Source organism: Schistocerca cancellata, chromosome 9, assembly GCF_023864275.1.
Source record: "Schistocerca cancellata isolate TAMUIC-IGC-003103 chromosome 9, iqSchCanc2.1, whole genome shotgun sequence".
NCBI lineage: Eukaryota > Metazoa > Arthropoda > Insecta > Orthoptera > Acrididae > Schistocerca > Schistocerca cancellata.
In genome coordinates, this window is record NC_064634.1 from 124,405,946 (window position 1) to 124,430,058 (window position 24,113).

Below are 24,113 nucleotides of genomic sequence, written 5' to 3' on the forward strand. Positions count from 1 at the left end.
AAATAGTACAGTGCCTTTGTGAACCCACAGTCAATATGGAAGCACTGAGCTACCAGGGGCTCAAACACCAGAGGGCAGAAACCAAGACCCACTTGTTCGTATTGAACCAAAACACAAGAGAAATGTTACGGAGACACAGAACAACTCAAGAGGTGGCTGACAGATGCAAAGGTTAAATCAAACAACCGCGCAAATTAGTTCAACTCCGGAGAAGTCAGCAACTTACATAGTTCAAAGGTGGGATTAGTTACACACACCTATTACCCCAAAGATGTCAGGAAGTATCTAGAATAGAACACCAGGTGAGCCTTCAGATTGATTGAATAAATATGAAACAACTGCCACCAAGGTGACACTATCCAGGCTCATTCCTTCACTAATTCACTTAAACAAACAGCTGAGTCATTAGTCAGAGTTTGTAACTAGAATCAAAATTTGTGTCCAGGATCAGAGCAACACAGCCAGTCCACCAAATAACAGAAGTTAAAGAAGGTCCACTTCATCAAATAATGGAAGTTAAAGGAGGTCACTAAGCAGTAGAAAAACGACCAGGGTGGATGATGATTCACTTAATCCAAATGCAACACTTGGCGGCCTCTTGTTCTGTAAAATGATGGGGCCTCCTCTCGTCCATTCTGATGGTCGCATCCTAACTCAAGCTTCCAATTCCATCCACCCAGAGCCACTCCACCTAACTGCACTGTATCAATCACTCCATTGGCTGTACTGCTGATCTCTGGTGGCCAACATTGCTGAAATCAAGCTGCCGCTGTGCGCTGATCGCCTCCACCAGAACAAGTACATCTCAGAATCAAACAATGGACAGACAGATGCCAAAAATTCGAAGGAAGCTGAGCTCCAAGGCTTGGACTCCCTCCACCAAACCCACAGAAACCCCCTCCCCTTTTTCATGTGTCGAGAGTTGAGGGAGGAGGCTAGTTTTCTGTAACCTGGGAGACATGAACCCTGTACGGCATACCTGGTTTAAGACTGCACACAAGCAAGTTGACCGGATCAAGTGCTTGGACGATCTCAAAGGGACCCAAAAACCAGTGTACTAACTTACTTCCCCACTTCCTGATTAACATTGATGTTCTGCATAAAAACCTAATCACCTACCTTGTCCATAAATCCTCTACACCCCTGGTTATAATGATCAGCCAGCAGTTATAACAATCAGTCAGCCTCTGCTGGGCCCCCAGAATATTTCAGTGCGCCTTCTCCAATTCTTCCGCAGAATCTTAGCGTCATTATGCTTGGGGAGCAAATCGTTAACTGACAGAGATGAACTAATTTTATAGCCCAACACGAGAAGCAGGAGCAAATTTCAGTGACTCACATTGGGCTATATTAAAGGCAAAATTAAGCCACCACATGGAGTGTTCCCATATACTCTGCGATTACTATGGAAAGCAATAAGGGATCCTTTCAAGTTTCAGTTAACCACTCTGCAAAAGATGGTTGAGAATGATAGGAGGTAGTTGTGACATGACAACTCTCGTTAAGCTCTTTTATTTAAAAGTTGGGTCATTACCGCTGACCAAACACCTAGGCAGGCCAAAGATGGAAATTATCCCTGGGAGTGTTGAATATTGGTAGGAGCCGTAACCCTGTGACTAGGTATTAACCAACAGAAGCATGAGAACCGTCACAACCATGAGTACATACTGGTTACTACCACATAAGCAGGGAAAAGGACCAGTATAATTGATGAACAACTTGTACGTGGGATAATTTTCCCTAGTGAATTGTAGAAGATCTTTACCAGGGCTAGAATTTGATTTGGTTCTTTTGCAGATTTCACGCTCAATCAACATCAGCCGCACATCTTTGTATAAGAAAGGGCAAGACACATGGTGTTTAATATTAGTGATAGTTTTGTGGATACCTAGATGCCCTCCAACCACCGTATGATGGAAGTATTGGAACGTAGGCTGGACAAGCTGACTATGCTGACAGATCCAGAAACCACCTGGGTCCAACCCACGACAGCAAGCCAGGCCTTTATGCATGAGATGACTAGCCACCTGATCCCCATTCAATACCTTATTCATAATGGCCTTCATCCTGGGATCACTGTCCTGTCTTCGCCTGAGGTACCCAAAAACATTCTGGGACTTAGGATAGTATCCTGCTTACACAATCCTCCGGACCTGAGTACTTCTCAGACTGCTGAACCCCAACCTCAAGGCATCGGCCACGGATATGCTTTACCTTGACTTGGAAAGCTGAAATTTGGATGGCCCAGAGAGCTATACGACCCGTCTTAGGTGGGCATGCCAACACCCAACTGAGGTCTTGATTATCAGTTTCTAGCAAGGATTCGCAGTGCTCAAGGTAGAACCTAAACTTTTCTAAAGCGAAAAGCACCGCTAACACCTCCCATTCATAAACAGGATGCTTAAGTTCTGTGGAAGGATAACCTTTTCGATGCATAGGCCACCGGTCTTTGTTCCCCTTCCTGCTCTTGGAGGAGGACTGCCACTATTACACAAGTAGTGTCAGTTTGAACCACAAAGGGCTGCTCAAAGTTTGGGATAGCCAAGATGGGTGGGCTACTAAGATCTTGCTTAATAACTTAGAAGGATGACTGATGAGTTTGGTCCCAATGGAAATTAACTCCTTTTCTGCGTAATTCATTAAGAGGGGCGGCCAATTGTGCAAAGTTACGCACATATTTGTGGAAACAGTTGGCCATCCCAGTGAATCTGATGACCCCCTTTTTATTAACAGGAGTGGGGAGTTTTCGCAGATCCTTCATATGCTCCTGATTTGTCCTAACCCCTTCAGCAGAGACTAAATAGCCTAGAAAGAAAATCTGCTGGCATGCCAAGGTGACTTTAGAAGGTTTCACCGTCAAACCTGCCTCCCTAAACTTTTCTAACACTGGTTCCAAATGCCACAAGTGTTCCTCAAACATGGAACTGTAGAAATCATCATCATTCAAGTAGTTTTATACACAATTGAATTTTAAGTTGCCAATCACCCGATCCAGTAACCTAGATAAAGGAGACCAGACGGAACTCTCCTAGATTCAGAGAGATTCCAATCAGTGCAGAAGGCAGTAATCTGCTTGGAACCTCTGACAGTGAAATTTGCTATTAGGCTTAGCTCAAATCCAACACTGTGAAATACCTTGCTCCATAGAGCCATGTGAAACAATGACGAATATCAGGTAAATGCACAGGTGCCTAGATAACCATTTTGTTCACCAACCTGTTATCAGTTGTTCCCTTTGTTGTGGCTCCAAGTGATTCAGTTTGTAACACTGAGCAGCAGGCAAAATGGAACACGCCAGCAATGAGATATTACATGAGCATAAACAGATTCGCTCCCCAGGACAAAATTTAAAATAAGTAGCACATTGTTGACCATCCAATATTAATCCTGTACAGAATATAAAATCACAGCGTAGGATCAAATTAACGGACAAAGTTTTAACCACTAATAACTTAACCGGCCAGAAAAACTTCACAATACTCAAACTAACCACGAACTTATTGACTAAAAGCAGTCGATGGCCGCTGACAGATGAACACTTTAGAGAAGAAGTTTGTACGGGAGCAAACTTACATAAAGATCAATACTCCAGGTACCAATGATAGTCCAGCAGCGATACTGAGCTTCCATAATCATCAAGAGTGCAAACTGGTTCACGATTCAGTTGAGCACACACAAAGGGTAAGGGCTCACCCAATACGCCCCCAATTTGATGTCATTGCTTAGAAAAGAAATGTATAAACTTCTTTCCTGACTGCCAACACTGTCAACTGTCTACCTCCCGTTTCTGCTGAAATGGACACTCAAAAGCAAAAATGTACCGCCTGTCAGCAGCGAAAACAGACTTCAGATTATTGTCACAGGGGACTGTCAAATTTAGGTTGCACCGAACAGCCACTAGCTCCCAAACCGCCAAAAGATGATTGAACCCACTGATTATCAGTGTAACTAAGTCCCTCTATGCTGAAAACCAAAGCACTTAATTGATCAGAGGTGGGAGGTTTACTAGCAAGGCGATGCAAGATAGATCCTCAGGCCTCATCCATTTCAGTATGTTGTCGACAATTTGACCCTCAGGAACTTGCAACTCTGTGGCCAAAACAGTGATTTGAATCCACTCAATATGTTTAATGTTTACTAAAGGGCTCGTTACTTGATTGCGCCCCCCCGCATTAATGGGTACAGTGTAACTCTGACGTTTTGAATTGATCACCTGGTGGTGTAATCCCTTTCCCTCGCGCAAAATATCAGCAGATACATGACTCAAAGTCCCACTAGTTAATGGGTACAATAACTGAAGAACTTGATTGTGAGAAAAATTCAGCGCCCCTGTATGATGATCAAATTTAACAGACAACCATGAAACCACCTTGATGTTACTCACAGACTGAACGGACAATTTATCAATTTCCCTCAACAAAATTCCCATAAGGTGTGGTAGTTTCCTGAAATTACTCATAGCAAAACACTTGGGTTGAAGTAATCACCTGACCAGGATTATTCAAACCAACTCGGTGTCAGAAACCTGGTTCCTACCTGAACTTGCTACATCCTCTAAAGCAAGCTGATTTATAACACCTAGCAGTATGGCAACCTGACCCTACAGTTCTTGAATAACACACACTTGGTCTGCATCAGGCTTGAGATGGCCAAGATCACTAACCTGATTTTCCCAATGCAGTAGATGTGCCTGGAGATGAGCAAGTTGCTTACAAGCAGGAGTAGTGTCATCAAGAAAATCAGTATTCTGCCCTAAACTGGCCAATGCAGTGATATAATGTGGCAGTGCCTCACCAACAGTTTCCACGGTGTCAACATGAGGCTCATCCAACACCACCCTCATCTGTGCAACGAGATCTGTAACACTTTCCACGCAACTTCAGAGCGGATGATAGCTTAGTAGGGGATCTGCTCTTTCTTTAACAAGTTGAGCTCCTGGCAACAGTGCACCTCCATAGTGAACTGTGGGCTAAAAATGCCAAATGTATAAGTAACAATAATTTACCTTAACTGTTGCATCACTAAATAAACAATCGAGGTGAAAGATGCTTAAATGTTCGCCATCAAGGCGACTATCCAGTTTTATTCTTCCAGGAATTCACTTAAACAAGCAGATAAGCCATCAGTCAGATTTTGTAACTAGAATCAAAATTTGTGTCCAGGATCACAGCAACACAGCCACTCCACCAAATAAAAGAAGTTAAAGGAGGTCACTAAGCAGTGGAATAAAACCATGGTGGATGATGATCCACTTCAACCAAATGCAACACCTGTCGATTTCTTGTTCTGAAAAAAGATGAGGCCACCTCTTGTCTGTTCTGGTGGTTGCATCCTAACCTACACTACCACTTTCGTCCTGCCAGAGGCCCTCCACCAAGTGGCTTGTGTTGATTGCTCCATCAGCTGTACGGCCGATCGCACTCTCTCACAGCCACCTCTTTGAAATCTAGTTGCCGCCGTGAGGCGAGTGCCTCCACTAGAACAAGACCATCTCAGAAGTGAACAAACAATGGACTGACAGACCCTGGCAATTTGAAGGAAGCTTAGCCATGTGGCTTATAGAGACAGGTTAGAATGTGATGGTAAACAAATTTATGTACTTCAGTGAGACCATACAAGAAAATGGACTAGAAAACACTGCGGTAGGTGATCAAATCTCAAAAATAGCTAATGGTCTGAGTAATAACTTCTGCAACAAAAGGTACATCTCCTGGCTGCCAAACTAAGACTTCATAATATTGTGGTCAAAAGGGAAGATGTGTACACCAGGGAATTCCTCTTGGTGTATTACAAGCTAGGAAAGTTTGAGATGCTGGAAAGGAGATTCCTCTGAAAAATCTTGCATGCAGTTCTAAGTGTGACTGGCTGGCAACTTATTCACAAAGAATAAGTCTACCTGAATATGGAGAGGATTCCAGAGACCACGAGGAAAAGAAGGCTGGTATTTGTTGAATGCCTGTAAAGAATAGTTAAAACTAGACTATCCAAACGATTGGAACAAGAAAAGCTCGACAACATGGATTAAAGAATCTGTGCGTTAGAATAGGCTATCTTTTGAAACAGAATATGAAGTTTGAAAGTGTTTCAATTTGAAAGAAGAACCACAAAAACTGGAAAAAAATGGATGGAGGAACACAAGCAACAGCATAGTGACCATATGAAGTGTATTGGAAACTGAGGAAACTATGGATGAAGGTGACAAAATGAAGTTGTAGCTTGATCCTAAGTGATCAGTTTACCAAAAAGAAAAAGAAGAGTCCCTTAGGATTATTGGAACTAAATTATTCTCATCTACATCCAATAAATGCTTATTGCAAATAATTCACATATTGTGTGATCTTAGGCTTTCCCGGTGGATCAACTGTTTATATTGCTATTGAGTGTCCAGCTGGGTGCATTCATTTACGTATCACACTACTCCGACAGCATACCTCGCTGTCAGGTTCATGTGATGCGTGTAGAATGAGCACCTTCTCTACATGACACCCCGATCCCTGTTCCTCCCCCCACTAGCTGGCTGCATGCAATGTCAGATGGAGTGGCGGAAGGAAATGATCACTGAATGCTGGGCACTAATCTTGCACTTTTTGGCTTGGGGGCACTATAAAACACGTGTCTACCATATTCCGTGCAAACGTGGTAAGACATACATGGGGCAGACTGTTGTGCAGACAGTTGAAGAAAAGTGCAAGGAGCATGGGATACACACCGAATTTAAGCAACAAATGAAATCTTCAGTTCCAGAACATTGCTTGGCTACAGGGGACTCAATGAAATATAAGGAAACAGAGTGCCGAGATAGACCTTGTCATTTTGGTACTGTCTTGTAATGGAGGCTATTAAGACATGTGTGAGTGTGACCTGATCAACAGAGACAGTGGCTTCATGCTAGTAGAGTGTGGGACCCAACACACACACAGCTGAAGTCACATCATCAAAGGAGAGTGTGATAGGACCGCTTTTATCCTATGTATATAAAAAAATGATCTGACGGACAGGGTGCGCAGCAGTCTGGGGCTGTTTGCTGATGATGCTGCAGTGTATGGGTACTATACACATAACAAATAGCCCTGTCATGGGAAAAGCCACATATAACACTAATACATGGGGAATTGTGCATATAGTATATACGTTATAAATGTGCCTACTTTCTGCAACTGTCGTATAATATTATCCTTTTTACAGGATTTAACTGTGATGACTAATCAGTATGGAAATCAGTCTATTAGTTCCTTTTCCTAAGAGTTTTATAACAGTTAGAATGACACACAGTAAAAATAGAACAATACTGAATCTAGGACCTTTCTGTACCAAGTTCATTATGTGGTTCGTCTGGTGGATTTGTGGTTGCCAGCCTGTCTAGGCAAAGAACGGTTAAGTTTCAGTAAAGCAGAAGAAGTAGATCTGGCCTACTTTCCTGCTGTTCCCTAACATAATTTCACAAATAAATATAACTTCACAGGATAAGGTTCTGAGGAAGAGAGAGGAATCTTTTAGCCATTAAACTCATATACATATATAGTTCTGATTAGAAAGGCCACAAATTTTTAAACATCATTATGTGCTAAAAAATGTGGCCTGGCGGGATTTTCATGTTTGCATTTTGCATAACCAACAAATTAAATACTTAAATATTCTAATAATGTAATACATACATTTAAATTTATTAAGAGACTTGATCCTTTCTCTGAACAAATTAATGGCAAAAGCCAAAGGTAGGGTGTGCTCACTCTATATGGTCATTCAGTATTTTTATGCAACCTTGTTTGATTGTTACTGAGCCACATAAGCAATTTTCTTTTTATAACTCTTAGTACTTTTACTGAATTTCATTTATATCTGAAAGTATTTGATCTTTCAATATTATGAAAAGGAAAGTTGCTAATCACCTTATAATGGAGATGCTGAAGCGTGATAGGAACAACAAAAAGACTGGCACAAATAAAGCTTTCGGCCATTGAGGCTTTCGTCAACAGTAGTGCGCCTGCTCTCGCTCTCTCTCTCTCTCTCTCTCTCTCTCTCTCTCTCTCTCTCTCTCTCTCTCTCGCACACACACACACACACACACACACACATACACGACTGCAGTCTCTGGGAACTGAGACAACACTGCGAGCAGCAGCACTAGAGCATGATGGGAGTGGCTACTAGGTGGGGGTAAGGAGGAGGCTGGGGTCGGGAGGGAAAGTATGGTGGGGGTAGCGGACAGTGAAGTGCTGCAGGTTAGATGGAGAGCACTGGAGAGTTGGGGAAAGGGAGGGGGGGGGGGGGAAGTAGCAGAAAAGGAGAGAATAAAAAGACTGGGTGTTTTGGTGGAATGTCGCCTTAGTGCTGGAATGAGAACAGCGAAGGGGCTGGATGGTGATGACAGTGACTAACAAAGGTTGAGGCCAGGAGGGTTATGGGAATGTAGGCCATATTGCAGGGAAAGTTCCCACCTGTGCAATTCAGAAAAGCTGATGTTCGTGAGAAGGATCCATATGGCGTAGGCTGTGAAACAGTCATTGAAATGAAGGATGTCTTGCCAGCAACAGGATGATCCACTTGTTTCTTGGCCACAGTTTGTTGATTCATGTGGACAGACAGCTTGTTGGTTGTCATGCCAACATAGAATGGAGCACAGTGGTTGCAGCTTAACTTGTACATCACATAACTGGTTTCACAGGTAGCCCTGCCTTTGATGGGATAGGTGATGTTAGTGACCGAACTGGAGGTCCTGCCCACTGTCTTTCCCATCCTTCCCACAGTGGTATTCTGTCGTCCACCAAACCTACACAATATACTCGTCCACCCGTACACAACCCGTGCTCCCAGCCCCTTACCTCATGCTTCATACCCCTGTAACAGACCTAAATGCAAGACCTGTCCCATACATCCTCCCACCACCTCCTACTCCAGTTCAGTCAAACCTGCCAAACATGATGTCCTTCATTTCAGTGACTGCTTCACAGCCTATGCCATATGTATCCTTCCAACCACCAACAACAGCTTTTTTGAATTGCACAGATGGGAACTTTCCCTGCAATACATCCTACGTTCCTGTAACCCTCCTGGCCACAACCTTCATTAGTCACTGTCGTCACCCTTCCAGCCCCTTCCCTGTTCCCATTCCAGCACTACACAGCCATCACATCCAGTCTTTTTGTTTCTACATCTACATCTACATTTATACTCCGCAAGTCACCCAACGGTGTGTGGCGGAGGGCACTTTACGTGCCACTGTCATTACCTCCCTTTGCTGTTCCAGTCGCGTATGGTTCGCGGGAAGAACGACTGTCTGAAAGCCTCCGTGCACACTCTAATCTCTCTAATTTTACATTCGTGATCTCCTCGGGAGGTATAAGTAGGGGGAAGCAATATATTCGATACCTCATCCAGAAACGCACCCTCTCGAAACCTGGCGAGCAAGCTACACCGCGATGCAGAGCGTCTCTCATGCAGAGTCTGCCACTTGAGTTTGTTAAACATTTCCGTAACACTATCACGGTTACCAAATAACCCTTTTCTGCTACTCCCCTCGCCCTCCGCTCCCTTCATCCCCACCTCTCCCCTGCCCTTCATCTAACCTGCAGTACTTTACTGTCTGCCACCCCCACCATACTATCCCTCCCCACCCCAGCCTCTTCCTTATCCCCACCCAGTCGCCACTCCCATCATGCACTGATGCTGTTGCTCACAGTGTGGTTTCAGTTGGCTGAGACTGTGTGTGTGTGTGTGTGTGTGTGTGTGTGTGTGTGTGGAGGGGAGGGGTCTTTATTTTTGACAGTCTTTTTGTTGTTCCTATCATGACTCAGCATCTTTTCTATATGGTGAGTAGCAACTTTCCTTTTCGTAATAGTTACATTCCATCCTGGACTTTCCATTGTTTAGTATTTTATCTTTACTTTACTAAAAACTTAATCTTGCAAAACCTCAGTGTTAATGAATGACAAGTTTGGTACTTTGTGAATTATATTCTGTCGCATTATAAAAATGGCCATTTGTGCCAAGACAGTTTTGTTTATTTGTTGTATACTTCAATTGCTACAATATTAGAAAGACCTATTTCATAATCAGATTGAGAAACCACACCAGTCTTGGGTACTATTTGTATTAACAGCTTTTTCAGTATTAGACAGCGACATTTTCATTTTTCATGTTGCAAAACGTTTGACAAACTTTGAAGAGGTAATAGATTCTTTCGCAGAAAGGAATGCACACCATGTAAATCTGTAGCAAGATAAGAGAGAAAAAATTTCTAGGACCTAAGGATTGAAGAAATGTGTACTGTCTTGCTTGCCTCATGCCTTTGCTCGTTTTATGTATTCTATATTTAATTTTATGTCACACAATACAGCAAGTTATTAGATAACAGGCAATAAAGATTGCAAATTTTTGGAAGAGTTCTTGTTCTTCTGGTTACAAATAATCCCATCTAGTATTAATTGCAATTTTTTTTTTTTAGAGTGTAGGATGTCAAACCGGCCGATTGGGAACAGGATGGGCACCACAGGACATTTTAATTTCCACTGTGCTGAATATAGTTTGAGGGCATCCATTACAAAATATACACATTTGAATTCCACAGAGCGAAATACAGTAAAGTGCAATATAAGAATGCTGTGCGGAGAAGCATGGCACTGCACTTTGGCACACCTATGACCAAATAACATGTCTTACATTTCCTTGAACATATATGTTTTATGTATCAGACTCTTCAGAAGGATGTGTGCTGCAAAATGAACATATTTTTGAGAAGGGGGGGCGGGTCGCCACTGTTCGGAAATATCGTAAATCCAGGGCTGATGCACAGAGCAGTCTGCGTTGTTGTGAGGAGGCGGGTAGTCTTCACATGACACGCGTTTATGTTTAGTGATTTTGCTGTTTCCTCTTACTTTACTGCTCTCATGTCAAATAAAAACAGAATGGAGTGGCCGGGAGCTATCAAGAGAATTAAAATACAGTCACATAATTATGGAACGCTAAAATGTAATATTAGTATTGATCACCTTGCAGAACAGTGAAGTTTCTTTTGTCAGTTTGCTACAGAAATTTGCCTATTATTGATCTTGTCCGCTGAGACAGTCAATTTATTTGAAAATACGTGTTTAATTCCACACTATTGGCCAGTTTCAACTCTTTGCTGCAGTTCAAGTGCACATTTTCATCATCAAGTACATATGGCACTATGCCATAATAAAGAACCAAACATGAATAATGCAGTACTGGTACACCAAGAAAATTTACATCTCGAAAGCCACACTGAAAAGCTTAATATCAGGTTGAAGCCTATGCTTCATGGGGAATCTGAACATACGAATGTGCTCTTTAAGCCGAATTATGCATTTTAGTATGGTCCTTGAAATTCCGACATGCTTCAAGTATCCTCTGATGTCTTATTGCTTTTATGATGTAATGTAAGATTTTTTAATGTTTTACACATACAAACATATGGGCTTCCTACGTCATCGTACCTGTACAAGCACTGTGACACCTCTTATCTGGCGCTCTCTGGCAACCGCTGGAACAAACTAGTTTCTAACAGGTCGCGGCAAAATATTGCGAATGGTGGTTTGAAAAGTGTTACTTTCAAAGTAAATTTCGTTTTACTCAAGATGAATTATGTGCGAGAATGTACGATGAATTTCTTAAATCAGAGAGCATTTGACTCTCATTTAAAAGCCAACTCTTTGATGATGAGCCATTTAGTAGAATTTCGAGCCCAGAAGATCAGACATTTATATCGTTATTAAAATTTTTACTGGCCTATTTGTGTGATGTATCTTATAATGTAGCACGTGCAAAAAAGATCAAAATTACATGTGAAAGGTTACCTTCTCTTGCAGCTTATTAATCTTAGACACCAGTATTATATGTGAAAGCCTTGCTTTTCTTGTAGCAACACTATATATATTAATTTAACTTTTCCTATTTGTGTGTTCGTGCTATTTAACAGTGATGTTGCTATTGGCTGATGACATCACATGTCTTATGCTCTGAATATCTGCTATCATTGGCTGGCGAGAGCATGTGACATGAGCTCTACAAAAGTGCATCGTGATCTCGATTTCAATCCTGCGGAAAGTAACATGCGGTGTTTGGTGGAATTCAAATTTAAACTTCCGTAATACGAAAATATGCAGCATACATCTTACTGCACAGCAAAGATCTTTACAAAACACGTTTTTTTCCCCTGAGTTTTGTTTTCTAAAGTTCCGGGCAATTGTACACCGGTATATAAAACCATAAACATTCAAAGGATTGATAAGTTTTATAGTTCATATGGAAAGTACACTGTCACTTAACACAGAAAAAGTGAATTTCACCCAAGAGAAAATGTATTTTTAACTGGGAGATCCGGGAATTTTTTCTTTATTTGTGTATACTCCCTGTAGGAAAAACAAACCCATAATGTTCAAATACAGCATTAGTATTGTACTGCTTTACACAGTCACATTGATTAAATATCTGGGCGTAACAAGCAATATGAAATGGTATGAGCACATAAGGACAGTAGTAGAGAAGGCAAATAGTTGTGTTCAGTTTATTGGGAGAATTGTAGGAAAGTATTGTGTAGTCTGTAAAGGGGCCTGAAAGGAGAACGTTAGTCTGAGTCATTCTGGAGTACTGCTCGAGTGGTTGGGATTTCTATGGTTGGATTAAAGGAAGACATTGAATCAATTCAGAGGTGTGCTGCTAGGTTTGTTAGCAGTAGGTTCGATCAACATGCGAGTATTACAGCGATGCTTCGTGACTCAAATGGGGTTCTCTGGAGGAAAGACAATGTTCTTTTTGTGAATCACTATTGTGGAAATTTAGGGAACCTGAATTTGTAGCAAAATGCAGAACGATTCTACTGCTGGGTTCTGATAACAATGATTTTGTGAAACCCAGTTCACTCTGTTTATCCACGAGACCTAGAAATCAGTAGGTGCAGTGTCCAGGTACCAGGTAGGTTCCGTGTTCCTATGTCTTTCCAGAAGCCATTCAATACACTCCCACAGTACACCTAATGAACACAATGTGAGCATATGTGCTGTGGTGACAAGTGCAACAGGCATCAACAGCGACCCACACAACATACATCACAGTGGTGGCACCTCCAGTCTGTAGGAGGCAGAAATTCAAACCAGCCAGCTTACTAGAAACTCAACGGAGGGCAACACTTGTGGCCAAGTGAGCAGTGGCTTCAAGGCGCACACACAGCTCCGAACAGTGCACGAGGCCAAACCATTTTCTACTTATGCTGAAACTAAGTTTGAGCCAATCAAGCAGAAGTGTTACTTGACGAGACAACTGCTTAGGCCCGCACTGTGATGGAAGGGTGCAGTTCCAGCGCAGCCAACTGCATTGGCAAGACCTCGGCAGGAGATGTGCCTACATGATCAACTCCTCTACTCTTCACCATCAGTAAGAAGTGAAGCTTTGTCAAAGGGATGTCACTCAGTGGAGAGGACTTGGTATCCAGTTTTTGCTATGTCTTACACACTGGAAAATGTGTCAGACTTAATGCCATTATAACAAAGATCATTCATATAGACTCTTGGGTTTTCAATATGTGACTGTTATTTCTGGAACTCAGTTTATATGAACATTCACACAGTCAAGAAAGTTTTTTGTGTTCTCTTTTTCTTCAGAAGTTAGTTAGTTGTGTTAATACATTATTCGTGAAATTATTCCTTGTGTCGCAAATAAAACTGTTTATGGTATATCTGATAAACGTTTTGTATGATATAACCAAATTAAGAGACATATCAATTTGTGTGATGGGATTGTAGAGTTTCTAGCAAGCAGAATACAGCATGTAAGTTCTGAATGGAGAGAAGAAGAACTTTGGGTGTGCTCCAGGCGAGTGTCATAGGACACTTACTTTTCACAATGTTCAGGATGCTCGAAAATTCCCCTTACGAATTCTAGGACTTGTAGAGGGGACTGAAAGGAGAATATTTTGAATTGGAACCCATGCTGAGGAAGTAAAAGCTGTTGCACTCTCAGTTCAAAAGAAGACAAGCCAATGACGACAGTGAAAGATTATTTGAGATATGCATGCCTGTGAAAAGATCTGTGTGTGAGGTGTATAGCAGGTGCCACAATCATATCTTGGCTAAAGATCTGGCAGAGAACCTGAAAAAAAATTATGGTCCTATGCAAAACCACTAAGCGAGTCCAAGGCTTCCATTCACTCAGTTGTTGACTAGTCTGGTTTGGCGATAGAAAATAGCAAAAGGGAGGCTAAAGTTATAAATTCCATGTTTAAGAAATGGTTCATGCTGAAAAATCGTACAAATGTACTATTGTTGGACCATTGCACAGAATCCCATATGGATGACATAGTAATAAGCATCCCAAGCATAGAGAAACAACTGAAAGAGTTGAAAACAAATAAGTTGCCAGGCCCAGATGGAATCCCAATTCGGTTTTTGAAAGAGTACTCTACATCATAGTTCAAGTATACATCTCAGTTTGAATATAATAAACTTTCTGAGACTGTTATGTGCATTTATAAAACATCGCTTGTACTAAACTCAGCTTGCTCTTTTCTCACATGATATACTGGGAACTATGGATGAAGGGCAACATGCAGATTCCATATTTCCAGAAATCATTTTACACAGTTCCCCATTGCAGGCTGTTAACAATTGTACAAGAATATCGAATAAGTTCACAGGTATGTGAGTGTCTCGAAGACGTCTTAAATAATAGAGCCCAGTAAGTTGTCCTCAACGGTGAGTGTTCATCAGAGACAAGGGTACAATCAGGAGTGCCCCAGGGAAGAGTGATAGGACTGCTGTTCTCTACATACATAAATGATTTGGCTGAGAGGGTGGGCAGCAATCTGCAACTCTTTACTGATGATGCTGTGGTGTATGGTAAGGTGTCAAAGTTTAGTCACTGTAGGAATGTACGTCTTAGACAAAATTTCCAGTTGGTGTGATGAATGGCAGCTAGCCCTAAATGGGGAAAAATGTAAGTTAATGCGAATAAGTATGAAGATCAAACCTGTAACATTTGGATACAGTATTACTAGTGTCCTGCTTCACACTGTCAAGTTGTTTAAATATCTGGGCATAATGTTTCAAAGCGATATGAGATGGAATGAGCATGTGAGAACTGTGGTAGGGAAGGCGAATGTCAACTTTGGTTTGTTGGGAGAATTTTAGGAAAGAGTGGCCCACCTGTAAAGGAGACCGCATATAGTATGCTGGTGCAACCTATTCTTGAGTACTGCTCAAGTGTTTGGGATCCGTACCAGGTCAGATTGAAGGAATACATTGAAGCAATTCAGAGGCAGGCTGCTAGATTTGTTACCGGTAAGTTTGAACAATACGTAAGAGTTACAGAAATGCTTCAGGAACTCAAATGTGAATCCTTGGAGGGACGGCGATGTTCTTTTTAAGAAACGTTATTTACAAAATTCAGAGAACCACCATTTGAAGCTAACTGCCAAATGATTCTACAGTTGACAACATAAATTGCACATAAGGACCACAAAAGTAAGATACGAGGAATTAGGGCTCATATGGAGGCATACAAACCGACATTTTTTCTCACTCTATTTATGAGTGTAATAGGAAAGGAAATGACAAGTAGTGCTACAGGGTACCCTCCGCCATGCACTGTCCAGTGGCTTGCGGAGTAACTATGTAGATGTAGATCATTGGCCCTTTACTTAGTTTGCAATTATTGCGAATCTCTTGACCAGTGCAAGTGGAAAAAAGCACAGGTGACTCCAGTATATAAGAAAGGTAAAAGAATGGATTTGCAAAATTACAGATCAATATCCTTAACATCGGTTTGCTGCAGAATTCTAGAGCATAGTTTGAGTTTGAATATAATAAATTTCCTAGATACCGATAAGCTCATGTCCAAGAATCACCACAGCTTCAGAAAGCATCGCTCGTGTGACACCCAGCTTGCTCTTTTCTCACATGATATACTGCGAACTATGGATGGAGCGCAACAGGCTGATTCCATATTTCTAGATTTCTGAAAGACATTCAACATGGTACCCCACTGCAGACTGTTAATGAAGGTGTGTGCATACAGAATGGGCTTCCAGATATGTGGCTTACTCAAGGACTTCTTAACTGGTAGAACCCAGTATGTTGTCCTCAGTATTCATCGGAGACAGGAGTAACGTCAGGAGTGCCCCAGTGAAGTGTGATAGGACCTTTGCTATTTTATGTATACATAAGTGATCTGGCATACAGGGGGGCAGCAATCAGCGGTTGTTTGCAGATGGTGCTGTGGTGTAAAGGAAGAGGTTGAACATAAGTTACTATAGGTTGATACAAGATGACATAGACAAAATTTCTAATTGCTGTGATGAATGGCAGCTGAGTATTAATGTAGAAAAATGTAAATTAATATGGTTGAGTAGGAAAAACAAACCCATAATGTTTGGTTACTGCGTTAGTGGTGTGCTGCTCTGACACAGTCATGTCATTTAAATATCAGGGCGTAACATTGCAAAGTGATACGAAGTGGAATGAGCAGCATGTGAAGATTGTGGTAGGGAAGGCAAATGGTCAACTTCAGTTTATTAGAAGAATTTTTGGAAAGTGTGGTTCATCTGTAAAGAAGACCACTTGTAGTTCGCTAGTGTGACATATTTTGAGTACTGCTTGTGTGTTTGGGATCCACACCAGGATGGAAAGAAGACATGGAAGCAGATCAGAGGTGAGCTGCTAGATTTGTTACCAGTAGGTTCAATCAACATACTAGTGTTACGGATATGCTTCAGGAGCTCAAGTGGGAATCTGTGAAGAGAAGACGACATTAATTTCGAAGAACACTACTGAGAAAGTTTAGAAAACTGGCATTTGAAGCTGACTACACAATGATCCCACTGCCACCATCTTACATTTTATATAGGGATCATGAAGGTAAGATACGAGAAATTGGGGCTCATACGGAGGCATATGAATAGTCTTTTTTCCTCTCACGCCGTCTGTGAGTGGAACAGGAAAGGAAATGGTTAGTTATGGTACAGGGTACCCTCCACTACGCACCATATGGTGGCTTGCAGAGTATGTGTGTAGATGAAGGTGTTTCCATACTATAGCCATTTGAAAACGGCTGAAAACTGGCGGGGGATGAGGGATGCTTATGTCAGATTGGCTGATGTCATTTGATGTCTGTCCTGCCTCTCTGACCTGATTCAAGCCTCACTCAAGTGTCTGTGAGTGTTGGAGCAACTTGGTTGAGTACATGTTAGCGGAATTCACTGACATGATCCTTCTGTGTGGCAAAGCTCACAGTAATAAAAGAGCTGCTCATCACCTTTATCAAGATAATTATCCACAACTCCTGACTCCATCATACACTCCTGGAAATGGAAAAAAGAACACATTGACACCAGTGTGTCAGACCCACCATACTTGCTCCGGACACTGCGAGAGGGCTGTACAAGCAATGATCACACGCACGGCACAGCGGACACACCAGGAACCGCGGTGTTGGCCGTCGAATGGCGCTAGCTGCGCAGCATTTGTGCACCGCCGCCGTCAGTGTCAGCCAGTTTGCCGTGGCATACGGAGCTCCATCGCAGTCTTTAACACTGGTAGCATGCCGCGACAGCGTGGATGTGAACCGTATGTGCAGTTGACGGACTTTGAGCGAGGGCGTATAGTGGGCATGTGGGAGGCCGGGTGGACGTACCGCCGAATTGCTCAACACGTGGGGCGTGAGGTGTCCACAGTACATCGATGTTGTCGCCAGTGGTCGGCGGAAGGTGCACGTGCCCGTCGACCTGGGACCGGACCGCAGCGACGCACGGATGCACGCCAAGAACGTAGTATCCTACGCAGTGCCGTAGGGGACCGCACCGCCACTTCCCAGCAAATTAGGGACACTGTTGCTCCTGGGGTATCGGCGAGGACCATTCGCAACCGTCTCCATGAAGCTGGGCTACGGTCCCGCACACCGTTAGGCCGTCTTCCGCTCACGCCCCAACATCGTGCAGCCCGCCTCCAGTGGTGTCGCGACAGGCGTGAATGGAGGGACGAATGGAGACGTGTCGTCTTCAGCGATGAGAGTCGCTTCTGCCTTGGTGCCAATGATGGTCGTATGCGTGTTTGGCGCCGTGCAGGTGAGTGCCACAATCAGGACTGCATACGACCGAGGCACACAGGGCCAACATCCGGCATCATGGTGTGGGGAGCGATCTCCTACACTGGCCGTACACCACTGGTGATCGTCGAGGGGACACTGAATAGTGCACGGTACATCCAAACCGTCATCGAACCCATCGTTCTACCATTCCTAGACCGGCAAGGGAACTTGCTGTTCCAACAGGACAATGCACGTCCGCATGTATCCCGTGCCACCCAACGTGCTCTAGAAGGTGTAAGTCAACTACCCTGGCCAGCAAGATCTCCGGATCTGTCCCCCATTGAGCATGTTTGAGACTGGATGAAGCGTCGTCTCACGCGGTCTGCACGTCCAGCACGAACGCTGGTCCAACTGAGGCGCCAGGTGGAAATGGCATGGCAAGCCGTTCCACAGGACTACATCCAGCATCTCTACGATCGTCTCCATGGGAGAATAGCAGCCTGCATTGCTGCGAAAGGTGGATATACACTGTACTAGTGCCGACATTGTGCATGCTCTGTTGCCTGTGTCTATGTGCCTGTGGTTCTGTCATTGTGATCATGTGTTGTATCTGACCCCAGGAATGTGTCAATAAAGTTTCCCCTTCCTGGGACAATGAATTCACGGTGTTCTTATTTCAATTTCCAGGAGTGTATATCCTTTTCGCCACAATTATGCAATGGCTTTGAGAAAGAGGTACCTTCACCATCAGCAGGTATGATTGTGGTGTTCCAAGATGACACTGCACAGCTGAATTGGAATTGTTTGTCAACACTGAGTAAGTTTCCTTTTTGTTTCTTTAGTAATTCATGACTGGAATTATAAAACAAGTGAAGTACTGGGTCACACCTAATGTAAATTAATTGTAAAAGTGGTCACGTTACCCATGTTTTCAGATGGTTGTAGTGTGGACACTGTACATTTCTGGACATTCGTTCCAATTCTGCAAGTCCTAGAAGTTTGTAAGGGGAATTTTAGAGTGCCCTGTATATGAATGACCAAAAAGATAATGTCAGAAATTCCATGAGGCTTTTTACGGATGATGCTGTTGTATTCAGAGAAATTGTGACACTGTAAAATTGTAGCAGAATGCGGGAATACCTGTAGAGGATCGATTCTTGATGCAGAGTGCGGCAGTTGATCCTCAACATAACAAGTGTAACATATTGAGAATACGTTGATGGAAAGACACACCTTTTATTGTACGATCACACAATTGCAGAACAACCACTGGAAGCAGTTTCCTCCATATAATATGTAGGAGTATGAGTACGTAGTGGTTTGAAATGGAATTACCACATAAAATTAACTGTGAGTAAGCCAGATGCCAGACTAAGGTTCACTGGAAGGCTCCTCAGGAAGTGTAGTCCACCAACAAAGGAAATACCTAACAAAACACTTGTTCGATTAATACATGAATATTGCTCATCAGTATGGGATCCTCACCAGATCAGACTGACAGAGTAAGTGGAAAAGATCCAAGGAAGAGTGGAATGGTCCATTATAGGATCATTTAGTAAGTACAAAAACGCCACAGAGATGATCAACCGGTTGCAGTTGCAGACACAGCGAGAGAGGGATTTTGCATCATGGTGTGGATTATTGTTAAAGTTCAGAGAAAGTATGTACCTAGATTTGTGAACCAATGTGTTTCTTCATCCTACTGTATCTCACAAAAAGATCATGAAGATAAAATTAGAGAGAGATTTGCACCCATGCAGAGGCTTACTGGCAGTCATTCTTCCTCTGAACTGTTCACAACTGGAATAGGAAAGGGCATGTGTGACAGTGATACAGAAAGTACCCTTTGCCACACACTGCAAGGTGGCTTGTGGGGTATAGTTATAAACATAGAAACACAGATGAAGAGAAAAGTGTCAGAGATTATTGTTGTTGTTGTCATTGTTGTTGTCGTCGTCTTCTTCTGTTCGAAGATTGATTTGATGCAACTCTCCATGATAGTCTGTTCTGTCCAAGTCTCTTCACCCATACATAACTACATCAACCTACATCCATTTGTACCATTGAGGTGGCACAGTGGTTAGTACACTGGACACGCATTTGGGAGACCAACAGTTCAAATCCTCATCCAGACACCCAGATTTAGGTTTTCATCGATTTCTCTAAATCGCCAGGATGGTTCCTTTGAAAAGGGCTCAGCCGATTTCCTTCCCTATCATAAATTGACAAACAACCTGTGTGCTTTTACATGCTCCATAACATACTTTTTAAACTTTATACCATTTCCAGAAGGGAAAGCAGAAAGGTGGAAGGAGTATATAGAGGGTTTATACAAGGGCGATGTACTTGAGGACAAGATTATGGAAATGGAAGAGGATGTAGATGAAGATGAAATGGGAGATAAGATACTGGGTGAAGAGTTTGACAGAGCATTGAAAGACCTGAGTCAAAACAAGGCCCCGGGAGTAGACAACATTCCATTAGAACTACTGATGGCCTCAGGAGAGCCAGTCATGACAAAACTCTACCATCTGGTGAGCACGATGTATGAGACAGGCGAAATACCCTCAGACTTTAAGAAGAATATAATAATTCCAATCCCAAAGAAAGCAGGTGTTGACAGATGTGAAAGTTACCGAACTATCAGTTTAATAAGTCACAGCTGCAAAATACTAACGCGAATTCTTTACAGACGAATGGAAAAACTGGTAGAAGCCGACCTCGGGGAAGATCAGTTTGGATTCCGTAGAAATGTTGGAACACGTGAGGCAATACTGACCTTATGACTTATCTTGGAAGAAAGATTAAGAAAAGGCAAACCTACGTTTCTAGCATTTGTAGACTTAGAGAAAGCTTTCGACAATGTTGATTGGAATACTCTCTTTCAAATTCTGAAGGTGGCAGGGGTAAAATACAGGGAGCGAAAGGCTATTTACAATTTGTACAGAAACCAGATGGCAGTTATAAGAGTCGAGGGGCATGAAAGGGAAGCAGTGGTTGGGAAAGGAGTGAGACAGGGTTGTAGCCTCTCCCCGATGTTATTCAATCTGTATATTGAGCAAGCAGTAAAGGAAGCAAAAGAAAAATTCGGAGTAGGTATTAAAATTCATGGAGAAGAAGTAAAAACTTTGAGGTTCGCCGATGACATTGTAATCCTGTCAGAGACAGCAAAGGACTTGGAAGAGCAGTTGAACGGAATGGACAGTGTCTTGAAAGGAGGATATAAGATGAACATCAACAAAAGCAAAACGAGGATAATGGAATGTAGTCAAATTAAGTCGAGTGATGCTGAGGGAATTAGATTAGGAAATGAGACACTTAAAGTAGTAAAGGAGTTTTGCTATTTAGGGAGTATTTTTGCTATTTAGGGAGTAAAATAACCGATGATGGTCGAAGTAGAAAGGATATAAAATGTAGACTGGCAATGGCAAGGAAAGCGTTTCTCAAGAAGAGAAATTTGTTAACATCGAATATAGATTTAGGTGTCAGGAAGTCGTTTCTGAAAGTATTTGTATGGAGTGTAGCCATGTATGGAAGTGAGACATGGACGATAACTAGTTTGGACAAGAAGAGAATAGAAGCTTTCGAAATGTGGTGCTACAGAAGAATGCTGAAGATAAGGTGGGTAGATCACGTAACTAATGAGGAGGTATTGAATAGGATTGGGGAGAAGAGAAGTTTGTGGCACAACTTGACTAGAAGAAGGGATCGGTTGGTAGGACATGTTCTGAGGCATCGAGGGATCACAAATTTAGCATTGGAGGGCAGTGTGGAGGGTAAAAATCGTAGAGGGAGACCAAGAGATCAATACACTAAGCATATTCAGAAGGATGTAGGCTGCAGTAGGTACTGGGAGATGAAGAAGCTTGCACAGGATAGAGTAGCATGGAGAGCTGCATCAAACCAGTCTCAGGACTGAAGACCACAACACACACACCATTTCCAGAACATTATCCTCACCCCAAAGTTTCTACCTGTTGCATTATTTTCAGTTTAAAATGTGCTGTATCCATTCACCCACTACACTTACTCTAGCCCACCACTGTTAATATCCTGCAACATAAAAGGCAGATCAATGTGTGAAACCACACATTCTAGGGGAAGAAATGTATTTACGATTTTAACAACCTCCATGCTATTGAAAATGAGAGGGAGTTTTGTGATATGCTAAAATGTGAAAAAGAATTCTTTAAAATTTTAATGCAGAATTTGTGAACTAATTATATCACCACAACAATGAATGGAAAATTGACTTTCTTCTTTTACATTTCAGCCACAGCAGACTAAGTAATGGGAATCTGTGTCTGTCATCCAAAGAAACAACATATCTGGATAAATATACTTTCTCCAATGCAATGGCTTTGTCTGTAAAATTAGGGATATGGGAAGCTTCACTGTCCCGTTATGTAGACACAATTGAATTTGTAACTGAGGTAAGAGTATTTTGATCACATCCCCTCCCTCTCTGTTTTCTTATTTTACTTTCCTCATTACTAATGTTCTTAGTGTGTTTTCCTTTCATATGAAATTAAGATGTATGTATTACAAATGTATGATAACTTTGATATAATTTGTTATGAAAAAATGAAAGAATTGGAATGAGAGTAGTACAGATTGTGATGGTATCCCTAAACCTTCTTAGCAACAAATGATACTTGCAACTGTAAGTTATAAACAAAGATGTTAAATGTGAAGGTATAGATAAACAAAGATGTTAAATGTAAAGGTATAGATATGGTGTGGAGGTATTATTTTTATTTTCCATGTTGTGAGTTGTATCAAAGGACAATACATGTCTCCAATGTGGAACGATGACTGCAATGACTTTGTGAGAGGAAATACATGATTGTATGCTGAAATAAATACGATACAAATTGTCAGCCTGTCTTTGAGATGCACAGTTTTGGAACAGTTATGATACAATACTACAATGTTGTTAAATAAGGTATGCATGCAACAAGATATCACAGATTTGTGCTTGAACTGATTTAATTTCTGATGGAAACCAGTAATTCAGCATATGTGCTCATCGTTGATAAAAAGTTTAAATGCAGTGGTTGCTCAAAAGAGTTCAGAATCTGCTGCTGTTCGTAATAAATATAGGTGATATGTGGTAATATTTAATGTCAGTAACTCTGGAAAATTGCTTTCAAGCACTATCATTGCATAAAGAGATATTGCCATTCAGGAGAATTGTGGAAAATTCGAGAATATTGCAAAAAAGATGTAAGACTCAATATCAGTCAGCTGATCCCATATTCAATAGGAGGCCTAAACTCTCTGATCAAACTTTATTGTTCATGCAGTTATATCCCATTTTAAATCGCACATTTCTCTCATTTGACCCATACTGACTTAAACTCATCATGATACTGACACATTACATCCACACTCATATACCCTCAGATACATTGCCTGACGTCTCACAGATTGTGTTCAATGGCAGTTCAAACACTTTTTCCAATGTTGTGCACAAAAGCAGATTGTCTACTTAAATAGCACCCATCAGAACAGCACCAACTTGAGATTTCACATCCATTCCCAGGTAGCTGCCCAGCTTCACAGCATAAATAACCAAAGGCCAGTCATGGTGCCACACCAAGATGGGCATTATTCAATAAATTTCCATCTAGGTAGTTATTTGAATAAATAGATCATTAAAAAAAGTACTCATGAATAAGCTATTTGTTGCTCTTTTTTTTCGTAACTTAAGAAGCAAATAAGGTAAAATGCCACCATATTTTCTTTTTTTTACTGCTTGTATAGTATTCTGTAACTAATGTTTGCTCCCTTGGCTCAGTTCAGTTTCCATTTGATAAATATATTATTAAGGTTTTTCTAGTAATATGTATTGGTGGCTCAATGGGTTACATTCCAGACTACAAAGCTAATGGTCTGGGTTTCTATGCCCGTTTAGTCCTATGATTTTTTCTGATCCTTATTGCTTCTTTCACTTCTAACAGTGATAAAAATGATAAGTCTTTGTGCTGTGTTTCAAGTACATGTTGGGCTATAGGTCCCCCTGTAACTGCCCAAAATCGATTCAGAGGTGGGAGGAATGCAAGGGCACACCATCGTGC

The 24,113-nt window shown here is 41.9% G+C and overlaps 1 protein-coding gene across 1 annotated transcript in view; it reads left to right on the forward strand.

The window, feature by feature from the left end:
- The window catches only part of LOC126100910 (required for meiotic nuclear division protein 1 homolog), an 88,927-nt gene that overhangs the window by 42,737 nt on the left and 22,077 nt on the right, over positions 1 to 24,113 (forward strand). The window contains exon 4 of the mRNA XM_049911576.1: positions 22,307 to 22,466. Within this exon, the coding sequence (XP_049767533.1) occupies positions 22,307 to 22,466 (160 nt within the window). The remainder of the gene's footprint in view (positions 1 to 22,306; positions 22,467 to 24,113) is intronic.